This window comes from Anolis sagrei, chromosome 3, assembly GCF_037176765.1.
Source record: "Anolis sagrei isolate rAnoSag1 chromosome 3, rAnoSag1.mat, whole genome shotgun sequence".
In the NCBI taxonomy this organism is placed as follows: domain Eukaryota; kingdom Metazoa; phylum Chordata; class Lepidosauria; order Squamata; family Dactyloidae; genus Anolis; species Anolis sagrei.
This window is the reverse complement of record NC_090023.1, coordinates 92,195,121-92,219,558: the sequence shown is the minus strand read 5'-3', so window position 1 is coordinate 92,219,558 and position 24,438 is coordinate 92,195,121. Positions and strand designations below refer to the sequence as shown.

Below are 24,438 nucleotides of genomic sequence, written 5' to 3'. Positions count from 1 at the left end.
AGCAGACAAGAGTCCTTTGTCCCACCCTGGTCACTCCACAGATATATAAACCCTTTTTCCTAGTTCCAACAGACCTCAATACCTCTGGGGATGCTTGCCATAGATGCAGGTGAAACGTCAGGAGAGAATGCCTCTAGAACATGGCCATATAGCCCGAAAACTACAACAACCCAGTGATTCCAGCCATGAAAGCCTTCGACAATACATTATGCTCTTATGGTTTATGAATAAAATATTATGACCTAAACTAAAGCCCACACATTTCCTTCCACACATTCTGTCCCCCATATTTCAGGTTGGATCTACATTGCCATGTAATCCAGTTTCAGAATGCAGATTAACTGTTTTGAACTGGATTATATGATTGTGTACTAACTGTGTATTAGATTAGGTTATTAACTGTTTTTATATTGGTGCATTGAATTTTGCTGTGTCCTGTGTCTTGTGAACCGCTGTGAGTCGCCTCCGGGCTGAGAACAGCGGTATAGAAGTAAAGTAAAGTAAATAAATAAATAAATAAATAAAATATAACCCAGATCAATGTAGTTAATTCGCATTCAGAAACTGGATTATATAGCAGTGAAGATGGGTCCTAAATCATAAGTTAAAAAAAGGAAATGTTTGGCACAATGTAATCCATATTCAGCATCCTCACAACTCTTCAAAAGGGCTCTACAAATTACAGAATGTAGTGTGGGCAAGAAAATGCTGGACTCCATATTGATTTACCTTCTATTAATTTGACTCAATATTACTGAGAGAACACTAGGAAACATGTAAATAGTAGCAGATATTTGTTGCTGACATTACTTACAACTGAAGTAGTTTATCTTAACTGGCTTGTACATTTGATTGACTATATTATAAAAGTGAGGAACCAAAATGTTTTTTCCCCCTTTTAATAGAGTATTGTCGGTTGCCATACAGAAAGCAGAGATCCAGCCTTTGTTAGAGTCCTCCTTCTTCCATTCAGTTAACCTTTGGGTCATTTGGGAATTCCTCTTAGCTTCTTTGATCCAGGTCTTCATTCTTTAAAGGAGCTTCAGGGATGTATAAAACTTTGCAAAATTTCTAGCAGACCATAAAAGGGGATTTTCAATTTGACACCTAAAAATACTCAATTTTTTCTCCTGAAACAATCCCCTTGTCTCCTAGCTGTTTTATTTTCTTTTTCTTTTATAATGAGGCAGATGCTGTCAAACTATAAAATGGAAACTTACACAGAGATTCTGACTTCAGAATAGATAGTTGTCAAAACATGAAGGCCCAATCTTGAGTTCGAAAAGGATTATGAGATGGCAGAAGAGTATATAAGGATATACATAAGGAATACAGCACGCAGACACATAACTATTTACTTATATGACTAGGAGTGTTTTAACACTTCATCCCCATAACATTAAATCATAACTCCTTCCTAAATGGCCCAGGGGGGACAAGAATAGGCTATTGTACCAGTTACATAAAAGTATAGAAAATCAACATGCCTACAGTGATATCCTGTCTACACAAGGCATTTTCTCTTAATCTTGGGACCTCGGACAACTGGCATGTACAACTTGCATGTAAAATTATTGTATTATACCCCTTCAACTACCAGACGTTTGCATCTGTCACTTCTGCCAGTTTTCCCCAGCCATTTTATTCATTCATTTTAATATCTCACCTTTCTTCCAAGCTTGCAAAAGGTTCAAACAAAACACAACCAAATTGAGGCTATAACAGTTAAAAAATTAATTAGATTTCCAATTGAAACACCTATACTTAAAAAACTGTATAAACTCATAAAACATTACTATGAAGATAAATATTCAACCCATAAAACCCATTAGAGAAACCTGTGTGAATAACTAATTGATTGACAAATACCTGTTTAAATAAATAAATGTATTTGCTATTAGCAAAATGAGAGTAGAGAAGGAACCAGTCTAACTTCCTGCAAGCAACTGTATTGGGAAGGCTTTCTCTTCTGTCATCATCAGGTAGGTCTGTGACAATAATGAGATCATTATTGTCACAGATACTCTCTCAAAAGACTTATATGGGGTTAAGCTGGACCTGAGCCACACAGGGCGAAATAAACCATTAACAGTACTTTGATTGAACTGTTCCCATAAAAGAGTCAGTAACAAATGAAGCTGTTTCAGCAAGGAAGTTATTTTCTCCATATAACCAGCTGTGGTCAAGATTCTTGTCACTATATTTTGGACACAACAAAGTTTTAGAACAATATCTAAATGCTGCCTACCTAAAAAGGTAAAAAGGTTAAGGTTTCCCCTGACGTTATGTCTAGTCATGGCTGACTCTAGAGGATGGTGCTCATCTTCATTTCTAAGCTGAAGAGCCGGCATTGTCTGTAGACACCTTCAAGGTCATGTGGCCAGCATGACTGCATGCAGTGCCGTTACCTTCTCGTCAAGGCAGTACCTATTGATTTACTCACATTTGGAGTTTTTCAAACTGCTAGGTTGGCAGAAGATGGACCTAACAGCAAGTTCAGCAGTTCAGCGGTTTAATCCGCTGCACCACCAGGGGGACCCCTACCTAGAAAAGGGGGTGTAATCAAGGCTATCATAGCAAAATACGAGTAGTTCCAGAATTGGGTGTAACTAGTGCATTAACTTTAATAGTCCAAATTAACTCTTCACCAATGTCAGAAACGTGAACATCCAGAATCAGGGCTGAGTCCAGAAGCAGAACCAAGCCATGAATCTGAGCCTTCGGGGTCTAATAAGCACATTTATCACAGACTAGGAATAGTAAGACTATCTGAACATATTTTTGTATTTTGATAAACCCTGATGAGAAGATAATCAGAGTAATTATAATCTTTGCATTTTGGGACTTATCTTGGTTGTTTTGTGCAGAAAAACCTGGTCATGCCACAGATATATAAATCATTTTGCCTAGTTCCAACAGACCTCACTACCTCTGAGGATGCTTGCCAAAGTGCAGGCGAAACGTCAGGAGAGAATGCCTCTAGACCATGGCCATGCAGCCCGAAAAAACCTACAACAACCCAAAAATAGAAATATGATTGTTGCATGCAGGAAATATTTCTTGTTCAGAAAATGATGTTTTCTGGGCAAAATAACCATGAATTTTGCACAGAAAAAAATACTGAATTATAAATACTATTCAGAAAATGAATGGTTCAGAAGAACATTACTGAGAAGAAGAAAATTGCTGAAATAACATCCCAAGTACAAGCCAAATCCCTGTTCCCTGTTCTTCCTTTAACTGACTAGGAGCTCATCTGTCATGTACAAAATGTTTTGGTCTCTTGTTTAGTTTCTTTAACTTTATAGATTAGAAATTGTTTCAGCTATATTGGCCTACATTCCTAGAAATGACACATTAGATCAGGGGTCCTCAAACTAAGGCCCGGGGGCCGGATACGGCCCTCCAAGGTCATTTACCCGGCCCTTGCTCAGGGTCAACCTAAGTCTGAAACGACTTGAAAGTACACAACAACAACAACAATCCCATCTCACCAGCCAAAAGCAAGTCCACACTTCCCATTGAAATACTAATAAGTTTATATTTGTTAAAATTGTTCTTCATTTTAATTATTGTATTGCATTTGTGTTTTTTGCACTACAAGATATGATATGTGCAGTGTGCATAGCAATTGATTCATGTTTTTTTCAAATTACAATCCGGCCCTCCAACAGTTTGAGGGACTGTGACCTGGGCCTTGGTTTTTAAAAGTTTGTGGACCCCTGCATTAGATCATAAGTGTTGACTGGCCACTCAGCAATTGATTGAGTGGAACTACTTGAACTGCGACCAACTGAGCGTGGTTCTACACAAGCATATAATGCAGCTCTGATCAGTATGAAAACTACTGGTGTGGAGTTGCATTGTGTACTTCGTTGAGTACACAAAGAATACACAAAAATGCTGCCAACATGTTTGTGGCCCTACAGCCCAGTCATGATGAAATTGGTTTCAGCATGTCTGGGAACCAGGCAGAATTCTAACCCCCAGCATGTTGCACACCAAAGCTGTAGTAGGCACCTTTGAACCCGCAAACACACCAATGTTCTTTAATAAGCAAAGCAGTTTATTGAAGATTAATATAGCAATAGTAAAAAAGGTAAAAAAAGCATTCAAATAGGAAATAAGAAAATGTCCATGAAACAATCCATAAAGCAATGTAATGATATTCAAGCAAAATCTAAGTCAGGAAATAGAATATTTCCAAAATCCAAATGACCAAGTCCACAGGAAAATAGTCTTTCAGTCCAAAAGGTTGCAAAGACCAAAGACCCTTGAAGAAACAGGAGCAAACTTGAAACAAACAATCCAAATGCAGGAGCTTGAAATCAGGATACAACAACTTACAAAAATCTCAGCATGAACATGGAAATGAAACAAGATTAAACATGAATCTCAGCATGAACAAGAAGGCATGGAGCAGGCATGAAAACTAAACGTTGGACTCACTGAAGAGTATAGATTCACAGGCCCTATATTTATTCAGAAAGCCATAGCAAAAGCATTCAATTTCCCTTGGGAAACCTCTCCCTGACCCCTTTTTTCTCTTAATCTTGCTGAGCACCTCCTCCCTAAATCCAGGTAGCGATCCTGATAAATTTGCCCTCAGTGGTTCACATATCTTGAGCTCTGCCAGCTCCTAAAATCCAGTTTATAGCAAAATAGTACATTTATAGAGAAGAATATGGGATCAATAAGATTGAAATAAAGAAATGCATAGTTCTACAGTCTGTTTGATACCCTTTAAACTACAGCAGACAAATTCATCTGATTTGTTTTATCTGTCTATGAATTGCAATGCTCTTCTCTCAAGGAAGGAATGTTTTCTTCTCACAGATTATGACTGCAGTGTCAAAATAATGAATTTCAGCTTTCAAAAGCAGTAGCTTTCAAAAGCAGTAGTAGATAATCTGAACTGACGTTCAGGGTTGTTGTTGTTGTACCTAAACTACTTAGTTGCCATTTTTGAGTTATATGTAGTATGTTTTGTGTTTGCCTTGTTTATTTTATTGTTATTGAGTTATTTTTTGACAGTGTCTGCATTTTTTATTATTATTTGTTCCTTTTTTCTTTATTGTAAGCCTCTCCGAGACCCATCGGGGGGAGAGAGTGGGATATAAATAAAGATTCATTATTATTATTATTATTATTATTATTATTTGCTTATATTTAATTAAAGCTTTCCAATTAAATCATGCTGTGATCAGCACACATTACACATATGTAGAAAAGAAAAAGCAACATATTTGCAAAGTTTGAGAAAAAGTATATTCCATAAAGATAAAGTCATATTACATCTGGGCCCCCAGAAGCTACACAATGCCCAGGAAGATCTCATGAGAAAGAGAGAATAGTAACAATACCCCTTATTTTTACAAGGAAAAAATAGAGTAGGTGAAACTGTAGATACACTAATCCTTCTTGTTTTATTCCTACAAATCAGTATAAAAATATTCTTCTTTATGAGTAGCATATGATGTACAGATATACTGATGCTATTGGCAACCAACCAAAAAAATCTCTCAGTAAACAGAAACCTTATAAAATTGCTCTCCAGCTATTCTTTTTTCCATTGCTTACAAATATTTCAAGCTTGAAAAGGGAAGATTTAATAGACAGTATTTGTCAAAAACTCTTCTTGTATCCCATTCTCATAGAAATTTAGTTTTACAATTTTCTTCTGACCTATTCATAGCATTCTAGTCTAAACTGAAAAATATCATATGTTGGAAGCCCTCTTATAGTTATCAACAGCACAGATAAGAATGAATAATATACACGATTATAAATATATGCTATACAATTGGTTTCTATATTGTTCCAAAAGATGTACAAACTAGCAGTGGAAACATGAAACGTTATTGCTAGATTACAGCCCCTAGACTTGCCACCACCTTGAAAGCTTAAATAGCTCAATCACAATAGTATTCTCATCAATAGTCCATAATATTTCCTATATAAAACACACTCTCTAATTACTTTGACTGAAGTGACAGCAAATAACAACATATGGTTGAAAAACAAACATTGTGTGTGTGTGTGTTTTTTTGTTTTGTTTGCCTGGTTCTCCACATCTGTGAAAAGGAAAATCCTGGAATTATCAATAATAATAACAACAACAACAACAACAACAACAACAACAACAACAACAACTTTATTCTTATATCCCACCACCATCTCCCTGAAGGGACTCAGGGCGGCTTACAGATGGCACAAAGTACCTAAAAACAAACATGAAAGTGAACACAATATAAAATACAATAAAATAAAACACATGCACGTATAAAAACCTCAATTCAGACTCAATCAACAAGGCCAACTTGTAAGGAGACAACTGTGAGTACAGCTATAATGGACATTTATGAACATTATGTTTCTGAATTTCTCGTAAAAGCTTCTTTAGTGTTGATATATGGATCCAGCTCATTACTAGACTCGTGAACTCCAGATTCCTTGTTGGTACTTGGCATGAGTAGGATAACTGTTAGTATTTTAGACAGGGATTCAGGAAAGCAGTGTTTGCATTTTCTATTCCAATTGATCTACATAATGTTTCACTTAAATTAGGAGATCAGATAGAAAATGTATCCCTGTTCAGAAAAAGCAGGAAAATGAAGATCAATATATGTAGCAAAAGGTGGATAGAAGGGAGTAACAACCGTGATAAATTTATAGTGAGGGAAGGGTGGCATATAATTCATGTTTGATTTGGTTCTTGAACACTGAATATTGTTACATGTTTCCAACAGATACATTCCTTTACTTAATCTCATGACCCTTCTTCTTCGTCATGTACATGTATGTGAAGGTCGGGCTGGATGGCCCACATGGTCTCTTCCAACTCTATGATTCTATGATAGACACACTCACATAGGCCCCTTCTACATTGCCATATAGTTCAGATTATCAAAGCAGATAATCCACATTATCTGCTTTGGACTGAATTATAAGAGTCTACACTGCCATATAATCCAGTTCAAAGCAGATAATCCGGATTGTATATGGCAGTGTAGAAGGAGCCACACACCACGAGTAGCACTTTTTGCTCTGTAAAAGATGGAATAGACTAAACATGTTTGTGTCAAAAAGTAACAACTGATATCAAGATTAAGTTCTAAGTAAACTCAAAAGAAGAGGGCTTTATTGTAATAACTACAGTGTGTAAAATTTTAACATGTCAAAATTTGTTTCTTTGTTCAAAGCATCAAGACTGGATATTTCTTATTTTATGTATTTTTCAAATACTGGTTTCACTTTTTGCCACTTTTCACTTTTCTTCTTTGAACAGAGATTGCTGAGGAGTACAGAGTTTGAGATAACTAGGTTAGCAAATGAATAGGAACAGAATGAGGTTCATTCAAGGCTGTTACCATAATCTCTAGCTACATAATTTCATTTCTTGTTTTGCCCTTAACTTTTCATCTAATGCCTGGAAGGTCAGATTTGCTTTATGCTGCTGAAGGGACTTACATATGTTATGGGTGAGCTTCACCAAACGGCTTATACAAGAAGTGAGAGCGCTTGCATAAAAATACAGTAAGCTTTTGCTTTGTTTTCCATTTGCTTACAGATGACAATAATTATATATTTAAAAAGCACAATACTATTTTTGCATTATATTTGTATTATGAAATAGTCTCTGAGGTTGGGTGTCACCCCTCTAATCTTTTTCCGGAGTATTTATCCATCAAGACTTCCTATTTTTTTTACACATTTACTTCTTTTTCAGTAGGAGCCTTTACTCATTGCATATGATTTTGTTTATATCACCAGTGCTATTTATTGAATTAAATTTTCCTTCTTTGCTAATGTCTCAAGCTCTCTATCATCAGTGATATGATTCAAACTTGGCTATTCCATTGCCATTCCATTCAAGAGCATTCCTTCTAAGACTTTCTACACTAAATAAATAACAAGTAGGGAAACCTTGGCCCACAAGTTCACAGACAAAGTCAATGAGAAATTCTTTATTAAAACATCCATGCTTCATGTAGTCTGAAATGGTTATTACTTAGTAATGCTGCCTTGACCTTTGCAGTGTTCTGTAATTTGATCCTTCTGTTCACCTTTCTATTCCACGTTTCCTGCATGTCAAGTACCTGTATGAAGGGAATAGGACTTCACAGTGGGTTGCACTGTAAATGTCAAGTACGTGACAGTGAAAATCCCATCCTTTTGTACTATGTCTACTTCCTCAGACTTAATCTACGAAGACATAGTTCTCTTAGTCTCAAAGGTGCTATGAGATACTTTTGCACACTGGTATTTCAGATTAAAACAGCTATGTCTTTGGGTGCATCTACACTGTAGACTTAATGCAGTTTTGCACCACTATAACTGCCATGACACAATGCTATGGAATCATAGGAACTGTAGTTTTGCAAGGTCTTGAGTCTCCTCAGCCAAGTAGTGCTTGTGCCTCATCAATCTAGACCCAGGATTCCATCACATTGAGCCATGGCAGTCAAAGTAGTGTCCATTACATTAATTCTATAGTGTAGACACGCCCTTTGAATTCCTACAAAATTTACTTCCAATTTCCCTTTAAACTAATTTTAATTCTTGAAAAATAAAGAAAATCTTGACATTGGTACTTTTGTTTGCACAAAAAGTATTAATCCATTCATTAGTTAGACAAAGAGCATAGTAATGAAGAAACTGTAACAAACCGGTGCTTGGCAGCTGTGACAGTCTGGATGAGGGCAAACTAATTGAACTTGAATCCAGACAAGACAGAGGCACTCCTGGTCAGTCATAAGGCCGAACAGGGTATAGGGTTACAGCCTGTGTTGGACGGGGTTACACTCCCCCTGAAGATACATGTTTGTAGCTTGGGAGTCCTCCTGGATTCATTGCTGAACCTGGGATCCCAGGTTTTGGCAGTGGCTAGGGGCACATTCACACAATTAAAACTTGTGCGCCAGTTGCATCCGTACCTTGGGAAGTCAGACGTGGCCATGGTAGTCCACGTTCTGGCTACACCCCTAATAGACTGTTGCAACGTGCTGTAAATGTGGTTGCCTTTGAAGACTGTCCAGAAGCTTCAAATGGTCGAATGGACGGCAGCCAGATTGCTCATCAGAGCAGCATACAGAGAGCATAGCTCCATTGGCTGCCAGTCTGCTACCGAGCACAATTCAAAGTGCTGGCTTTAGCATATAAAGTCCTAAACCAGGGGTCTACAAACTTTTTAAGCAGAGGGCCAGGTCACAATCCCTCAAACTGTTGGAGGGCCAGATTATAATTTGAAAAATAAAACATGAATTCCTGTGCATGCTGCACATATCTTATTTGTAGTGTAATAAACACTTAAAAACAATACAATAATTAAAATGAGGAACAATGTTAACAAATATAAACATATTAGTATTTCAATGGGAAATGTGGGCCTGCTTTTGGCTGATGAGATAGGATTGTTGTTGTTGTTATGTGCTTTCAAGTCGTTTCAGACTTAGGTTGACTCTGAGTGAGGGCCGGGTAAATGACCTTGGAGGGCCGCATCTGGCCCCCGGGCCTTAGTTTGAGGACTCCTGCCCTAAACAGTTCAGGCCCAGTTTACCTGTCTGAATTTATCTCCCTGTATGAACCATCTCAGAGTTTAAGATCATCTGGGCGAGGCCCTGATCTAAAGCCACCTTGAGTTCCCTCCGGGGTTGAGAAAGGCGAGGTGGAAATGTTGTAAATAAATAAATAAAATGACAGCAGTTATACTGAATATTGTTTCTTTTGGTGATATTAAAGTGTGTGCAGGGAGGATTTTTCTGCAAGAATATCAGTGACGATTCAAAGATTATTTGTTCTAGGAACTATTTTTATATATTTCCAGTGGTCCATAGTATCAATAAAACCTTCCTCTAGCATCATGTTTTGAATTATCTATTTTTCCTGTCAGCTTTCTTTCTTCTTTAGCTTTTATATTAGTATACAGATATTAGAAGTATCAGGATATGGATGATCAAGATTTTCTAGTTAATGTTTACAGTTGATGATTACCTCTTTCAGTTGTGTTGATAGCTAATCAAACTTGAATGCCAATGTCAACCCCATGAATTTCAGAGTTTTCTCATGCTACTATTATACACATATTTTTTTCTTGCCACAGGCAGGCATGATGTTTGTCATAGAACCCAATTGGAGACATTGTTTTTAAAAACAAAAACAAAAAAAACCTAAAATAAGGTGCTCCATAGCCCTAAATAAGTAAGGTTGCTTTCCATTTGAACAAGTGGTCACAGTAACAAAACATAGTCACTGCTTCACTACCATTATAACTACCACAAACCCCATTGTTTGAATATCATTATTCATAGATATGCACTTCCTGGCTTTATTTCTCATCAATTCTTTCTGCATCTGAACCTTTTGGTGTGGCTGAAAAGGCATGGGAGAGATAGAGGTCATCCTATCTAAAGTCCCTGAGGGTGGGAATGGAGAAAAGGGAGCTACATTCAGCTGCTACTGCAATAGTTTCCTGACATGCTATAGATTTTCACAGAAATGCTACAGGCTCCATGGGATGCAGAGATCAATAGACTTTTAAGAGCAGTCATGCAAGTTTTATATCTGGAACTATTCACCAGGAATCCTGGTTGTTTTACTTGGATTATTCATGAAGGATTTTTTTCTATTCATTCAGCCTAATGCTGTGGTGGTGACTTATTTTGTTTTTCCCATGAACAAGGCCAGCATTCAAATTAGTTTCACTTCTCTCAACCTGGCAATGCATCTCAGAAGTAGACAATTAATTGCATTGAAAATTAGACAAACCAACAAAAAACATAGTTCATCACCTTCAAGTGACAACTAATCTCTCCTCAACTGATCAAAAGAAAAACAGCACATCAATGTTAAGACAAATAGTCGCTTTGAGAGGGTTACCTGGCAAATCAATGTGCATTTAGCAATATGTTACTGAAACTCTTGATGATATAAACACCTTTTGAAAAATCTTGATTAATGCAACATAGATTTTATGGCCTCTGCACTTTTCTGATTCAGCATTTCAGAACAACAGTGTCTAACATGTTTCATTTAAGTATAAATAGATCTAATGAATAAAAAAACACCCTTTTTATTCTGAGGGAAATTTGAAAGAGATTGAAAGGTTGACTCTATCCTTGTGTAACCCAAAAACCAGAAAGATAACTGAATACATCATAGCAAATTTCAATTCATTTATAAAGAATACACATAGCCAATTATTTTGGAAGAATCAAGTCATACTTGTATTTTTTACAACTGCTAATAGATTTGGCACCCACATGGCAGGAGCTTCCTGCTCTTTTCCAACTCCTGGGCAAACTACATGGGCTTCTTGGGAAGAAAAGCCCCATCTCCTATGCCAAAATATGGTAATCCATTGCTATGTTTTGTCCCAAGCTTGCCAAACAAATCCATGTTATGCCAGGGAACACCTATTTGATGTATTAAATACATGTTTTACTCCGAATTGCATGTGAAAAATACATGTTTTGTCTATATTTCTCAGAGCTAACACAGAAAGTATGGTAAATATTAATATACCTTTAAACGGATATATATTTAAACATCCAAGCATCTAATTGGTCTACATATGTGTCTTCCATACTTTAACAGTGTGTTCATATATATTGTTTGCAGTTGTTAAATACAGTTTCTTTCCAGGAAATTGTCTATGAATATATAGCATCTGTGCTGACTTTGGAAAAAGTGAGTGGCATAAATGTGGAGCTACACATAATAGGTCTGAAATCCATTAGCCTTAGTAACATCAAAAAGGATCTTCATTTTTATATTTGGTTTGATGTTTTGTTTTGACATTCAAAGCCATAACTAGGGTTATATCAGATTGTTGTCCATTGGTTTAGATAGAAGATGGATGACAGGAATTGAATGATACATGAAAATATTGTATAGTAAGAAATGTTTAACCTTACCAATTTTGTTTGTTGCTAGATTCTCCTCTGTATTTCTCATGCATTACCACATTTCATCTCTCTTTCCTGTGTCTTTTTATTTACTGGTGGGAGTGACAGTCAATAATGAATGGTGTCACAGAACTGTTGGCTATGCAAGATCATATATAAGAACAAAGAACATCAATCCAGGTTGAATCCTTCCAATATCAGTAGTCTGTATGGGCATCTACCATCTCATTTCAGAGAAGTTCCCGAAAAATCACTAAAAGGGGAGGTGCTGTGTACATCTCCCTTTAGACAGAAATGTTTCTGAAAAGGACAACTTTTTCATTCAGCCTTCCCCCTCAATACTGCATTGTTGTAATAAAACACTGATAAAAAAATCCTAATTCTGTCCATTGAACAGAAAATGTAACTCTGGAATAAAAAATGAATTACCACTGTCGTGTTCTTTCTTTACAGGAGTTGCAAAGAATCAATCCTCCTTACTGTTATTCAGCCTTACCCTGTAAGTAGTTATTATGTTTTTTGGAAATAGTTTCCTAGCAACATTTACTGCCTTTGTCTGCCTTTTCCCGCACTGTGCCTCTTCCTTATCTGCATAACTAATGGTAAAAGTGAAGCACACACTGTGTCTCTGAGAATAAATGTGATGATAATATACCACTCTAGACAGGGATGCTACAATGAATGTGCTATCTAAATAAATATGGATATCTTCCAACATGTATGAAGCCTATTTCTTGGGGAGAGAACGAGCAGGCTGAGCTCGTCTTGAAAACATTTCAGAAGCTTGTTAAACAATCTTTGTTTTGTCGTGTTGTTGTTAGCTTCATTTCCTAAATTGCTATATCTTATATAGGAAAACTTCTATTATATTTTTTCCTACACTACCTTTTAATTTTTGTTAAAGGCTGCTGCTGGAGCTGCCTGTCTAAATAATCTGTTACTAACTAGACACTCACTTGAGTTTCAGTGAATGATAAGGTAAAATTAATACTGGGGATGGGTTTTAAATGTGCTATAGAAGATTTTATTTATTCGAATTATCTAATTTAATATTTAAAAGACCAGCTCTGCTATGAGGGGCAAGGGCGCTTCCAGACATATTAAACCCATTTTGGAGCAGGTTTAAGAAACCTGCTCTGACGTGAGTTTAAGTCCCCGCAACCCAAGCAGAAAAATGGCTTTCCTGTGGGTTGTCCCCATTGCAGAGTGGTAACTATTGTGCTACAATGGGGCAACCCCAAAAACCCCTCTAAATGCCTTAAAAATAAAAAAAACCTTACCAGGTCAATATTAGACATCTCTGGGGCTTCCTGGAATGTACCATTGATTCGCGAGGAGGCGGGGGGCAGGAGCAATCCCCCCTCTTGTGCTTCCTGGCAGATCATTGGTTTTATTTATTTTTAAGTCTTGGGAGGTGGGAAGGAGGGCACCATCTTGCATATTTGGGCTGCAGGAGCCCAAAACGCGCAAGATGGATGTGGGGACTGATCCCTGGGTAGTCACAAGACTATCCAGGGGTCAGTAGCCACAGGGCCCATAGCCTATTAGGGCTGGGCCTTTCAGCAAGATCCAGATCTAATGGGCAATCTAATTAGTTTGGGATAAAGTTTTCTTGCTTTGTCTTGGATTCATTCACTTTTACCGGAGGCATCGTTTGGATGCCTCTGATAAAAATGCAAGAGCTCTTCCATTTTGGGCCCTGACTGGATGGGCCCTGAGTGAGATAGTTGCTTCAGGCCCTTGAGTGCTAACCAGTGGAGTGCAGCATTCCCTTCTGCTGTCACCCATGCAGTTCTGGGCAGCAACTATTATAAGAAACTTGAAAAAGTTTGCTTCTTGTAGGAGAAAACAGGGACAAAACCAGTGCTGGTTACCACCCCATCACCAGAGCAGCTCAAAAAGAGGTGAAGAGAAGAGATGACATATTTCTTAGTCATTTGCAAAAGCTTTCCTCTCCAAAACTCTGTCTTGGAGTGGTCATTAGAGTCAAAACCTCATGAGAAATTTGATCTGGGAAATCACATGTGCCTTAACCTAGTTTATATAGTTGGTCACCTCTCCTATAGCCTTAGCTTTGATGACCCCTCAGAGCCAGAGGGTTTTGGTAAGCCAAATTCTATAAACAATTGAGAAGTGTCCAAGCTTTTGGGACAGGGCAATGAAGTGACAATGGGAAAGATGACAGGGTCAATTGGATTTGATGCGGATGTTTTAAATTGTGTTATTTTAAATGGTGTATTTTAATATTTAGATTAATGTTTTTAATGTTTATGTATTGTATCCAGGCATTGAATGTTTGCCATGTATATGATGTACTCCGCTCTGAGTCCCCTTCGGGGTGAGAAGGGCGGAATATAAGTGTTTTAAATAAATAAATGAATGAATTTGCAACCCCCCTCCCCTCGGCTGTCTCTTTCAGCTGTTTTGTCAGTTGGTAGGAATGCCAACACTTTCTCTACCTCATCAGTCAGTGGCAGGGTTGGAGATGCTACCATTGTGACCATTGATGGCTTGTGGGGATTTTCCAGTATGACAAAAATTATTGGTTGGCTATCTGTTGCCAGCATGAAGGAACATACAAGAAAAGTGGGAGGATGAAAGCAAGGGGAGAGGTTCCTGCCACTTTACAATGTTTATTGCTGAAAGTGTGAACACTGAAAGTAAATAATAACATTTTGAGCAAAGATAGTGTATTGACAGTTGAGTCTCAGGCACACTCAAAGATGCTCTGTTGCTGCTTACTGTGGAGTAAGACCTTGGATTTGTCCTCTCTTTCCCTTTAGCCTTATTTATACATATCATTCTTCTAGCAGATCATTTATGTTCATATTTATTTATATGGAATATTACCTACACTGTGCGACAAAATTTTAACTTTCTTTGGTATAAGGAAGGGAAGGAAAGAATCTGATCCGGATCTCAGAAATTATATTATGCAGACTTCTACTAAATAGGAAATTGTCCTTCATGCTTGGCCAGCTCCCTATTTAAATGGTAATGGTGTATTCTTCTGTTCTTTCCCTATGTACCTAAAGCCACCATCAGAAAATACATTGCCAAATTATTTTGCTTGTACAGATCTGATTGATGTCTGAAGTCTTTATCTTTCAGTACATCTTGTCCCCTTTTGCTATAACCCAAATCATTTAAATAATCACTAAGACTAAAAAGGGAGATCTGTTAAAATGTGCAGGTTAACATGTGACACATAAAATACTGTGTGCATAATAGTTTCAAGAAGTTCATCCCATATTTAGTAGCTTGAACCTGAAGCGTATTGTTCCATTGTTGTGTATAGCAGGAAAGGAAGCAAATATATTATATACAGCCTGCAGTGAAGCTGTGTGTTTCTTGAGAAATAGCTAAATTCAATCAGAAAGATAAATGTTATAAATTTTATTCTTGCTCTAAGGCCAGACTACTTCTAATTAAATGGCATTTATTTTCTATACACATTCATTCTCCTGAGAGGTAGAATGCGGAAGCAATAACTGGATGTGTACTCAAAATGAACTGTTATTTGATTTAAAAAGCAGAATTACATTCTTAAAAACTGCGAGTATAAGCAAACTGAACTAGCTGTTTGAGCTCTCAGAAGCTGCCTCAAGGTGTATATAGTACCCGCAGCAATCCACCCTGCTGACAGTAGTAGACACTGACAGCATTACCAACGACCAGCTAACTATCTGTGTTACAGATACCTGTGCTACAGATATCAGTCAATGTTTAAAATGTTCTTGTTTTTTGTACCAGGTTTTCCCACTGGTTTCCACAAACAGGGTCACCTAGTCTTCATTGTATAGCCAAGCAAAATAGGACATTCAAAAAGGATGTGTAGGGTTTTCTGGCAGCTTGTCTCAATAAGAAGCTAATAAATTCGATAACATGCAAATATGAGTAGATCAATAGGTACCACTTTAGTGGGAAGGTAACAGCGCTCCATGTAGTCATGCTGGCCACATGACCTTGGAGGTGTCTACTGATAACGCTGGCTCTTCAGCCTAGAAAAAGAGATGAGCACCAACCCACAGAGTTGGACATGACTGGGCTTAATGTCAGGGGTAAACTTTTACCTTTACCCTTTACCTTTGTAATTGGATCAAACATAGATGGTAGGAGTGGTATTTGTACAGCCATTCAGACTATGTCAAACGACAGCTCTCAACAGTCCTTGCCAGCCCAGCCAATATGGAGGAATATTAGGAATCACAGTCCAGCAAGCTCAACATCCTTCTCATCTCTGATACAGAATAATAAAAAGGGTCGTTTTTGTTTTGTTATTTAAATCAGTTTCTCAGACCACTTTTGTTCTCCTTTGTTCACTTTTGTTTTCAAAGTATAGGAATGTATACGTTAATTATGATTTCTCCAATAGAGTTGGGTTTGTCAAAATATCTCCTGAAAAAATGTTGCTTATTTTGCTAGGCATGTTTTTCGGAGCTTGGGAAGTTGCTTAATGAAGAATAGATAGAACAATATGCTGAAGGCATCCAGAACATCATCTTATCATTGTTCAATTATGATGGCATCACCAGGGCATCATTATTCCTTCTTCTTTAAAACAACTTTGCAAGCATTGAAAAATGTTTTTCTCCCCTGTTGAAGAAGATGTTTTTCCTGCATTGACTTGTAGTGTATTTACGCATCACTAAGAAGTTATCTGGATGAAACTAACACTATTAATGAATTATGGTACTTTGCTTGCCTGCTGAGCATAATTCATTTTGTGTTGTCCAGATTAGTTTTGCTTAAGCTCATTCATTTTCAGTTTAATTATAACCAAAGCCAAACACACTTCTTTTGTATTTCCTGTCAATCTAATAAATCTTCCCAGGTTAATTTGAATGTCATCTGTTCTGATAAGAAAAGAGTTTAGGAGCTAAATCACTTCAAGTTCTTTCAAGTTTTACTTTTTTTGGAAGTTTATTTGAATTACCATTGAAAACAGTTTGTTTCATGAATGAGTTATCATTGCAATGGAGTCTTTTAATAGATTTCAGTATATTTTCAATTTAAGGTGCAGGTGCTTACCTACAAAGCCCTGAACGGTTTGGGACCAGCCTACCTGTGTGACCGCATCTCCGTCTACGAACCCACGCACTCACTTCGTTCATCTGGAGAGGCCCTGCTCGTGATCCCACCTGTGTCGCAAGCGCGTTTGGTGGGGACACGGGACAGGGCCTTTTCCGTGGTGGCCCCCCGACTCTGGAACACCCTCCCCAAAGATCTTAGACAGGCCCCTACATTGGCAGTCTTTAGAAAGAACTTGAAGACCTGGCTGTTCCGATGTGCCTTCCCTGAATAGGAAATCTCCAATACCAAGTCCCATAAGCACTTTATTCGAATTATGATTGCCACACACTGCACACTGCACTTGCCCTATAAGCCTTACATATTACCTGTCACATCAGCACTTATTTATTTATTTATTTATTTATTTACTTTACTTGTATACCGCAGTTTCTCAGCCCAACAGGCGACTCAACGCAGTTTACAACAAGGATAAAAAACAATCAACAATATACAATTTAAAACCATAAAAGCATAATATACACTTTTAATCCTGTACCCTTTACTCTGGCCCGGCCCAGTTTTACTGCGTTTTGGTGTATTGTTTATTGTTCGTTGTTTTGTTGTTTTAATATTGCTTTAACTGTCTTTAATTTTGCTTTAAGTGTATTGTTATGTTGTGTACTGAGGCCTTGGCCTTTGTAAGCTGTATCGAGTCCTTCGGGAGATGCTAGCGGGGTACAAATAAAGTTTAATAATAATAATAATAATAATAATAATAATAATTGTGCTGTTATGCTGTGTATTCAAGTGTCATGAATTAATTTTCAACTGTGGACTTTATAAGTTGTCATTCTATATCTCTATTTCATTTAGAAAGGTATCTTGCTGTAAATAAATCAGTCTTCCTTCCCTTTAAAGTGCCTAGCATTATATTACTTTATTACAGTCAACAGAACACCAATGAGCACCAATGGGCCAGCAGTATAAACACAATCAAAATCAAATTGGTAAATATAAAATACTGTATTAGATACAGTTAAAATAGCCAGGTTGAAACATTTTGCCACTTGTAGGGTGAGCTATTTGTCAGAAACCTGAAGCAGGACAACCATAAGAGACTCGGGGAGCATCCGGGGAAGTGTTGTGTGATAAGATATAATCAATCTTCCCTGGCCCCCTGATAAAAACTACAGCGGAAAACTACATGAGATATGGTTTCAATTTCGTGATTATCACAGGGGCAGCATCTCTTGTTCAGTGGCATTTTGTTAAATCTGCCAGTTAATAGATTAGAGGAAAGGACATTAAACCTTGTCAAGGAAAAGGCCTCTCTGTATTTTAGAATAGTTGAGCTATCTAGGTAAGGCATTCCATCCTGTAAGGAGGGGAAAGATAAACGCAGAGACCGACGGGAGCAGGGTTGACTTGGAGCTCCTTGGAGCTTTTGATTAGTGTCCATTAACATAAGTTTAGTAATTGTTTTGGCCCCTTCTAGGTCCATGGATAAAAAACAGGAGGAAGATAAGGCTATCAAGGTGATTTTACGCTCAACTGGCTTCCTCCAAGGCGACTTTTAACCATTGAAAATTTGTCTTGGACACCTTGGTGGTAGGCAAGAGAGGAGCCAAATGCAAATAGATTAAATCCAAGAAATTATAAATTTCTTGGATTTACTCTATAAATTTGCGTATTTATAATATCTACCTGTTCAATTCTTGCCTCTCCTATGGCCCATGTGAACCTAATCATCCTCTTAACATAAACCAAGACTTTTGTTTTTGAGTAATGAATTGTTAGGAGATTATTGATGCAGTACTCATAGAAGCTGCTCAGTAATCTCCTGAGACCCAATCAAGTCTGGAAAGTCTGTATGGCGTCTTCAGCATAACGGACAATGGAATTTTTTTGTTGAGTCAGTCTTTGGTGGATTGGCAGGTAAAAAGCTATACCTGTCTCTGCATATGTACACATGTATACATACCTCTTACAACTGTATTGCCACTTTGTGGAGAAGCACAAAAAATGAAAGGATCTTACATTCTGATTTGGGATTGAGAAGTACAAATTAGGTTGATTCACTTAAAGGAATAAATCATTTAGCATTCCTCTTCAGTGCCTTTATGGTTGTTCTGTATTTAAAGGTTATGTGTGATAAACATATAGTTATACACACTTCTGCCCTTTCAAGAACTCAAGGCTAATTTTCTGGCTCCAAGCCTCCAGACATCAGAAATGTTTCCTAAAAAAACAAGCACTAACCTCAGTTCAGTCTACATTAGTTCTAACTTACTGTTATGAAACAAAAAACAAAGATGAATATGCCAATGCCACAGTAAGAAAATAAGGTTTTGTTCAGGGTAGCAGGTCAAAGAGCTGAGATCTGTCCAAAGAATTGGTCTGCTGTGTCTCTTAACAACATTGGCTGCTGCCACCTCCATGTGTGTGTTTGCCTCTCCTCTTGCACATATCTTCCTTTTGTTTTTCTGAGTGTATCCTTTTCTTTGGGAGTGGTTTACTTCAGCAATTCTCTTCCATCCTTCACAGTCAAATCCTGCCATCTCCACCAAAAAAATGTGGGTTTTTTTCCTGCATTTTTTCAAGACTATAAGTGACCGCTTTTATGTTTGAAATGGCTAGCCAATGCACACACCTCTGTTTTACTTTAATGTAAAGTTACACTCCCGGAGGATTCTTAATGTAATGTGCCCAGGTGGAAAATACTTGAAGCTGGGTAAGCTGAAAAGGTGGGGGGGGGGGCTCCTTGGGGGACAAGTTGTTTCTCTTGTTGAGTTCACCTCCCAGGCCCTGCCCTAGAAATGAATCGGTGATGGTTCTAGTTTGTGCTCCCAAACTGGGAGTGTTACCACTCTACCATTTGGACTAACACAGTAACTTGAAGAAATGATCCTGATCTTTCTGTTTACATACTACTCAGTACCAATGCAATACCATAAATTAGTTAGCTCTTACTGAAAATTAAATTGACACTAAAACTGGTTATCTGCCTTTCCAAGATCCTGTTGTTAAAACAAATACTGGAAATCATAGCAATCTTAGTGCCATGTTTAGACACCTGTATTGTAAGAGTTTATCCTGATAAATAGCACTATGAAAGGAATGGGGAATAAATTGGATAAAATCAATCAATGAAATAAAACATCTAAAGATTAAAGAAATACAATGGAAAATACTGACAAAATGGTATAGAACTCCCAACTAATAACTGGCCCTACTCACAGTGCTGGATACACATTGGATTTGGTTTTCTTCCAGGGATGGGGGGGGTGGTATAGAGGAGCCGACCACCACTCCGTTGCCATGGACCGACCTCTACCTGATCAGGTTTAGGCTTACTGCGCCCACTAACCTCCGCAGGGGTGGAGGACCCATTAAGATGATCCGCCCAGGAGGCTTATGGATCTTGATGGATTCCTAATGGCTCTTTTGGAGTTTCCCGCCACCTCGGTAGGTGATTCCGTCGATGCTCTGGTCACTCTTTGGAACTGGGAGATGGCTAGGGCAATCGACACAATTGCTCCAGAATGGCCCCTCTCATGTAGCCAAGCTAAACCAGCTCCCTGGTTCAATGAACAGTTGGCAGCAATGAAGTGAAGGAAGAGGAGCCTAGAGTGCATTTGGTGTTTGGACCCAAGCAGGCCAAATCAAACATGGCTTGATACCCTATTAATGGCATATGATGCAGCAATAAAGGCCATAAAGAAATCTTTCTTTGCGGCTAATATTGCATCCACAAAGAACTGTCCGGCAGAGCTGTTTCGAGTTGCCAGAGGTCTATTAAATCCCACCATTCCGGATGGGAACCCTGACAACTCAGCAGCCCGCTGTGAAGCATTTGCTTGGTTTTTTGCAGACAAAGTCACTTTGATCTGTTCTGACCTAGACACCATGTTAACGGCAGTCTCTGAAGATGTAACACGAGCACCTGCTTGTCCGATTGTAATGGATTCATTTCAGTTGGTGAAACCCAAGGATGTGGACAAGATACTTGGAGGAATGAGGCCGACCACATGCATCCTAGACCCCTGCCCATCCTGGCTTCTAAAGGAGGCCAGAGAGGGATTGGCCGTGTGGGTGAAGGTGGTGGTTAATGCCTCCCTCCAGGAAGGCAATATTCCTGCGAGCTTGAAACAAGCTATAATAAAACTGCTGTTGAAGAAACCATCACTTGACCCCACTCAATTCATCAACTATCGGCCTATTTCTAATCTCCCCTTTTTGGGCAAAGTCTCTGAAGATGTAACACGAGCACCTGCTTGTCCTATTTTAATGGGTTCATTTCAGTTGGTGAAACCCGAGAATGTGGACAAGTCCACTAGAGACTGGAACGTGTGGTTGCCTCACAACTTCAGGTATTCTTGAAAGACACAGATTATCTGGATCCAGCACAGTCTGGCTTTAGACCGGGACATGGAACTGAGGCAGCCTTGGTCGCCTTAATTGATGATCTACGCCAGGAGCTAGACAAGGGGAGTGTGTCGCTGTGGGTTCTGCTGGACCTCTCAGCGGCCTTTGATACCATGGTATCCTTCTGAGGCGCCTCGCAGAAATGGGACTTGGAGGTACCGCTCTGCAGTGGCTCCAGTCCTTCCTGGAGGGTCGGTCTCAGAAGGTGTTACTGGGTGACACCTGTTCGACTCCACAACTGTTGTCTTGTGGGGTTCCTCAGGGCTCAATACTGTCTTCCATGTTGTTTAACATGTACATGAAGCCACTGGGGGAGATTATCCGGGGTTTCGGGGTGCGGTGACATCTGTACGCGGATGACGTCCAACTCTGTCACTCCTTCCCACCCTCTACTAAGGAGGCTGTTCAGGTCCTGAACCGGTGCTTGGCCGCTGTGACGATCTGGATGAGGGCTAACAAATTGAAACTGAATCCAGTCAAGACAGAGGTACTCCTGGTCAGTCGCAAGGCCAAACAGGGCATAGGGTTACAGCCTGTGTTAGACTGCCCCTGAAGACGCAGGTTCGCAGCTTGGGTGTGATCCTGGATTCATCACTGAGCCTGAAAACCCAGGTTTTGGCGGTGACCAGGGGAGCATTTGCAGAGTTAAAACTTGTGCGCCAGCTGTGCCCGTACCTTGGGAAGTCTGACTTGGCCACGGTAGTCCACGCTCTGGTTACATTCCATATAGACTACTGCAACATGCTCTACGTGGGGTTGCCTTTGAAGATGGTCCGGAAGCTTCAACTAGTCCAACGTACGGCAGCCAGGTTGCTAACAGGAGCAGCTGTCAGGGAGCATACAACCCCCTGTTGCACCAGCTCCACTGGCTGCCGGTTTGCTACCAGGCACAATTCAAAGTGCTGACCTTGGCCTATCAAGCCCTAAACAGTTCTGGCCCAACTTACCTGTCTGAACACATCTCATCTTATGAACTTTAAGTCCGAACGCATCCCTTCTTACGATCTTAAAGTCCTCTTAGGACTTTAAGATCATCTGGGGAGGCCCTGCTCTTGGTTCCACCTTCATCACAATTACGTTTGGCGGGGATGAGAGACAAGGTCTTCTCAGTGGTGGCCCCTTAGCTATGGAATACCCTTCCTAGGGAGATCAGATCAGCTCCCTCCCTCTTAACGTTTCGGAGGCAAGTTAAAAAATGGTTGTTTGAGCAAGCGTTTACAAATGCAGAGTAGTCAATGTATAGGAAATCGAATGACTTGACGATGGAACTGGACAATGCTTGATAATAAGAAGGCACTAATGATGTTGTTTTTATTGCTCTTGTGGTGTTTTATACTGTTTTTAATGTTTTAATCTGTATTGTGATTTTATGTGTACTGATTTGTTGGAAACCGCCTTGAGTTGCTGATTGGCTGAGAAAGGCTGTATACAAATACAGTAAATAAATACATAAATAAATAATAGAGGTTTCAAACATTTTTATTCTTAATTCTTATTGGTTTAATTTTGTTTTCCAGTATACTGATTTTTGTGTTTGTAAACTTAACTGTTTGTATTTTGTGGCTGTTAATGTATAATGAATATAAAGTAGTAATGTAATATAGAGACACATGTAACATAAATATCTAAGAACACATTTTATTTCTACAGATATCTTTTATAGCAGGCTCATTGTCAGTTAATAAGAACTGCATTGATACTGAATTCTGAAGAACATTTTTCTCTGATATTTTAAGCATTAAATTGAATGTGAATTTTATTTTATATAAGTAAATATGAATGCATACTGTTATCTTCACACACAATTGTAGTGGCAAATAATATAATACAGTGACAGTTTTGGCCACAGACTGAACTGACATGATGTGGTGAATTTTGTAGGTGCATATATGTATAGATGGCATATAGATGACCTAATTGTCTGCTTCAGAACATTAAGAGCTCTGGCTCTACACAAAGAATGAATGCAGCTTGACACCACTTTAACTGCTATGGCTCAATGCTATGGAATTCTGGAATGTGTAGTTTGGTGAAGAATAAGCTCTATTTGGCAGAGAAGTCTAAAGACCTTGTAAAGCTAACATTCCCGTAAAGCTAACATTCCCATGAGCCCATAGCATTGAGCCATGCCAGTTAGTGGTATCAAACTGCATTCGTTCTGCAGTGTAGGTGTTACCCATAGATACTGATTCTGACAAACCTTCTGTTGCTAGTATTATTTTGACTTGCATACTCTTCATATTTAACAGATCAAAACCCATATGGCCAAACAATTTCAAAGTGTCATCAGAGTAACAAAGAACTAGGATCTAGGAGAGGCCACAGTGGTTTGCTTTTGCTTAAACCTAGTAGGAAGGGCACGATTCAGCCCCTGCTCTCCTCTCTTTCATTATACAAATAATAATACTAGACCACTTTTTGATGGTGAGAGATTTATAAGACAGGTTGGCAAGGTTAATGCTTTTAGTGCATTAGATAGTTTGGAATAATGACACTTGACTCTTTTGGGATGTTTCATTTGGCTTTCCACATTCATGCTATCATCAGCAATTTGCCTCCAAACTTGGAGTCATCACTGGTCAACACAAAACTGATTTTTACTGACTTTGGTTATAGCAAGTTGTTAATGCTTTTCTTCTTTCTGTTTTAAAATAATAGAGTACTAATTATACTGATTTTATTATAGACTCTTATCGTACAGACTACATAAATACTCTACATTTCCTGACAAATGCATTGCAGTAACATAAATGCCTCCTGCTTAAGGTCATTAACTGAAAAATAATGTCTTCTAAATGGCTAAAAATAAATGCTTTTGTAACAAATGAACTGGCCAATCCAGGAACCATTAATCACTATTACATTCATATTACAAATATAAGACATTAAAATGGAAATTGTTTCCACTGATCAATTTGGGTTTTATATATTCTGTTTAGACATCTGAACTGTAACAATTATTTTAAAATGTGGCCTTCATAAAAGAAAGCTCATCTCCTTAACTTTTAAAATATGAAAAGGCCAATCATCAACATTAAGTGATTTTGCAATCCAAAACAGCATTTCAGTACTTCCTATCATCAGTGAGGAAATT

General features: G+C 38.4%; 1 protein-coding gene across 6 annotated transcripts in view; it reads left to right on the top strand.

The window, feature by feature from the left end:
• Positions 1 to 24,438, top strand: part of FRMPD4 (FERM and PDZ domain containing 4) — a 392,551-nt gene that overhangs the window by 329,607 nt on the left and 38,506 nt on the right. For all 6 annotated transcript variants that reach the window (XM_067466806.1, XM_060769958.2, XM_060769959.2 and 3 more), the window contains exon 5: positions 12,360 to 12,405. In XM_067466806.1, the coding sequence (XP_067322907.1) occupies positions 12,360 to 12,405 (46 nt within the window). The remainder of the gene's footprint in view (positions 1 to 12,359; positions 12,406 to 24,438) is intronic.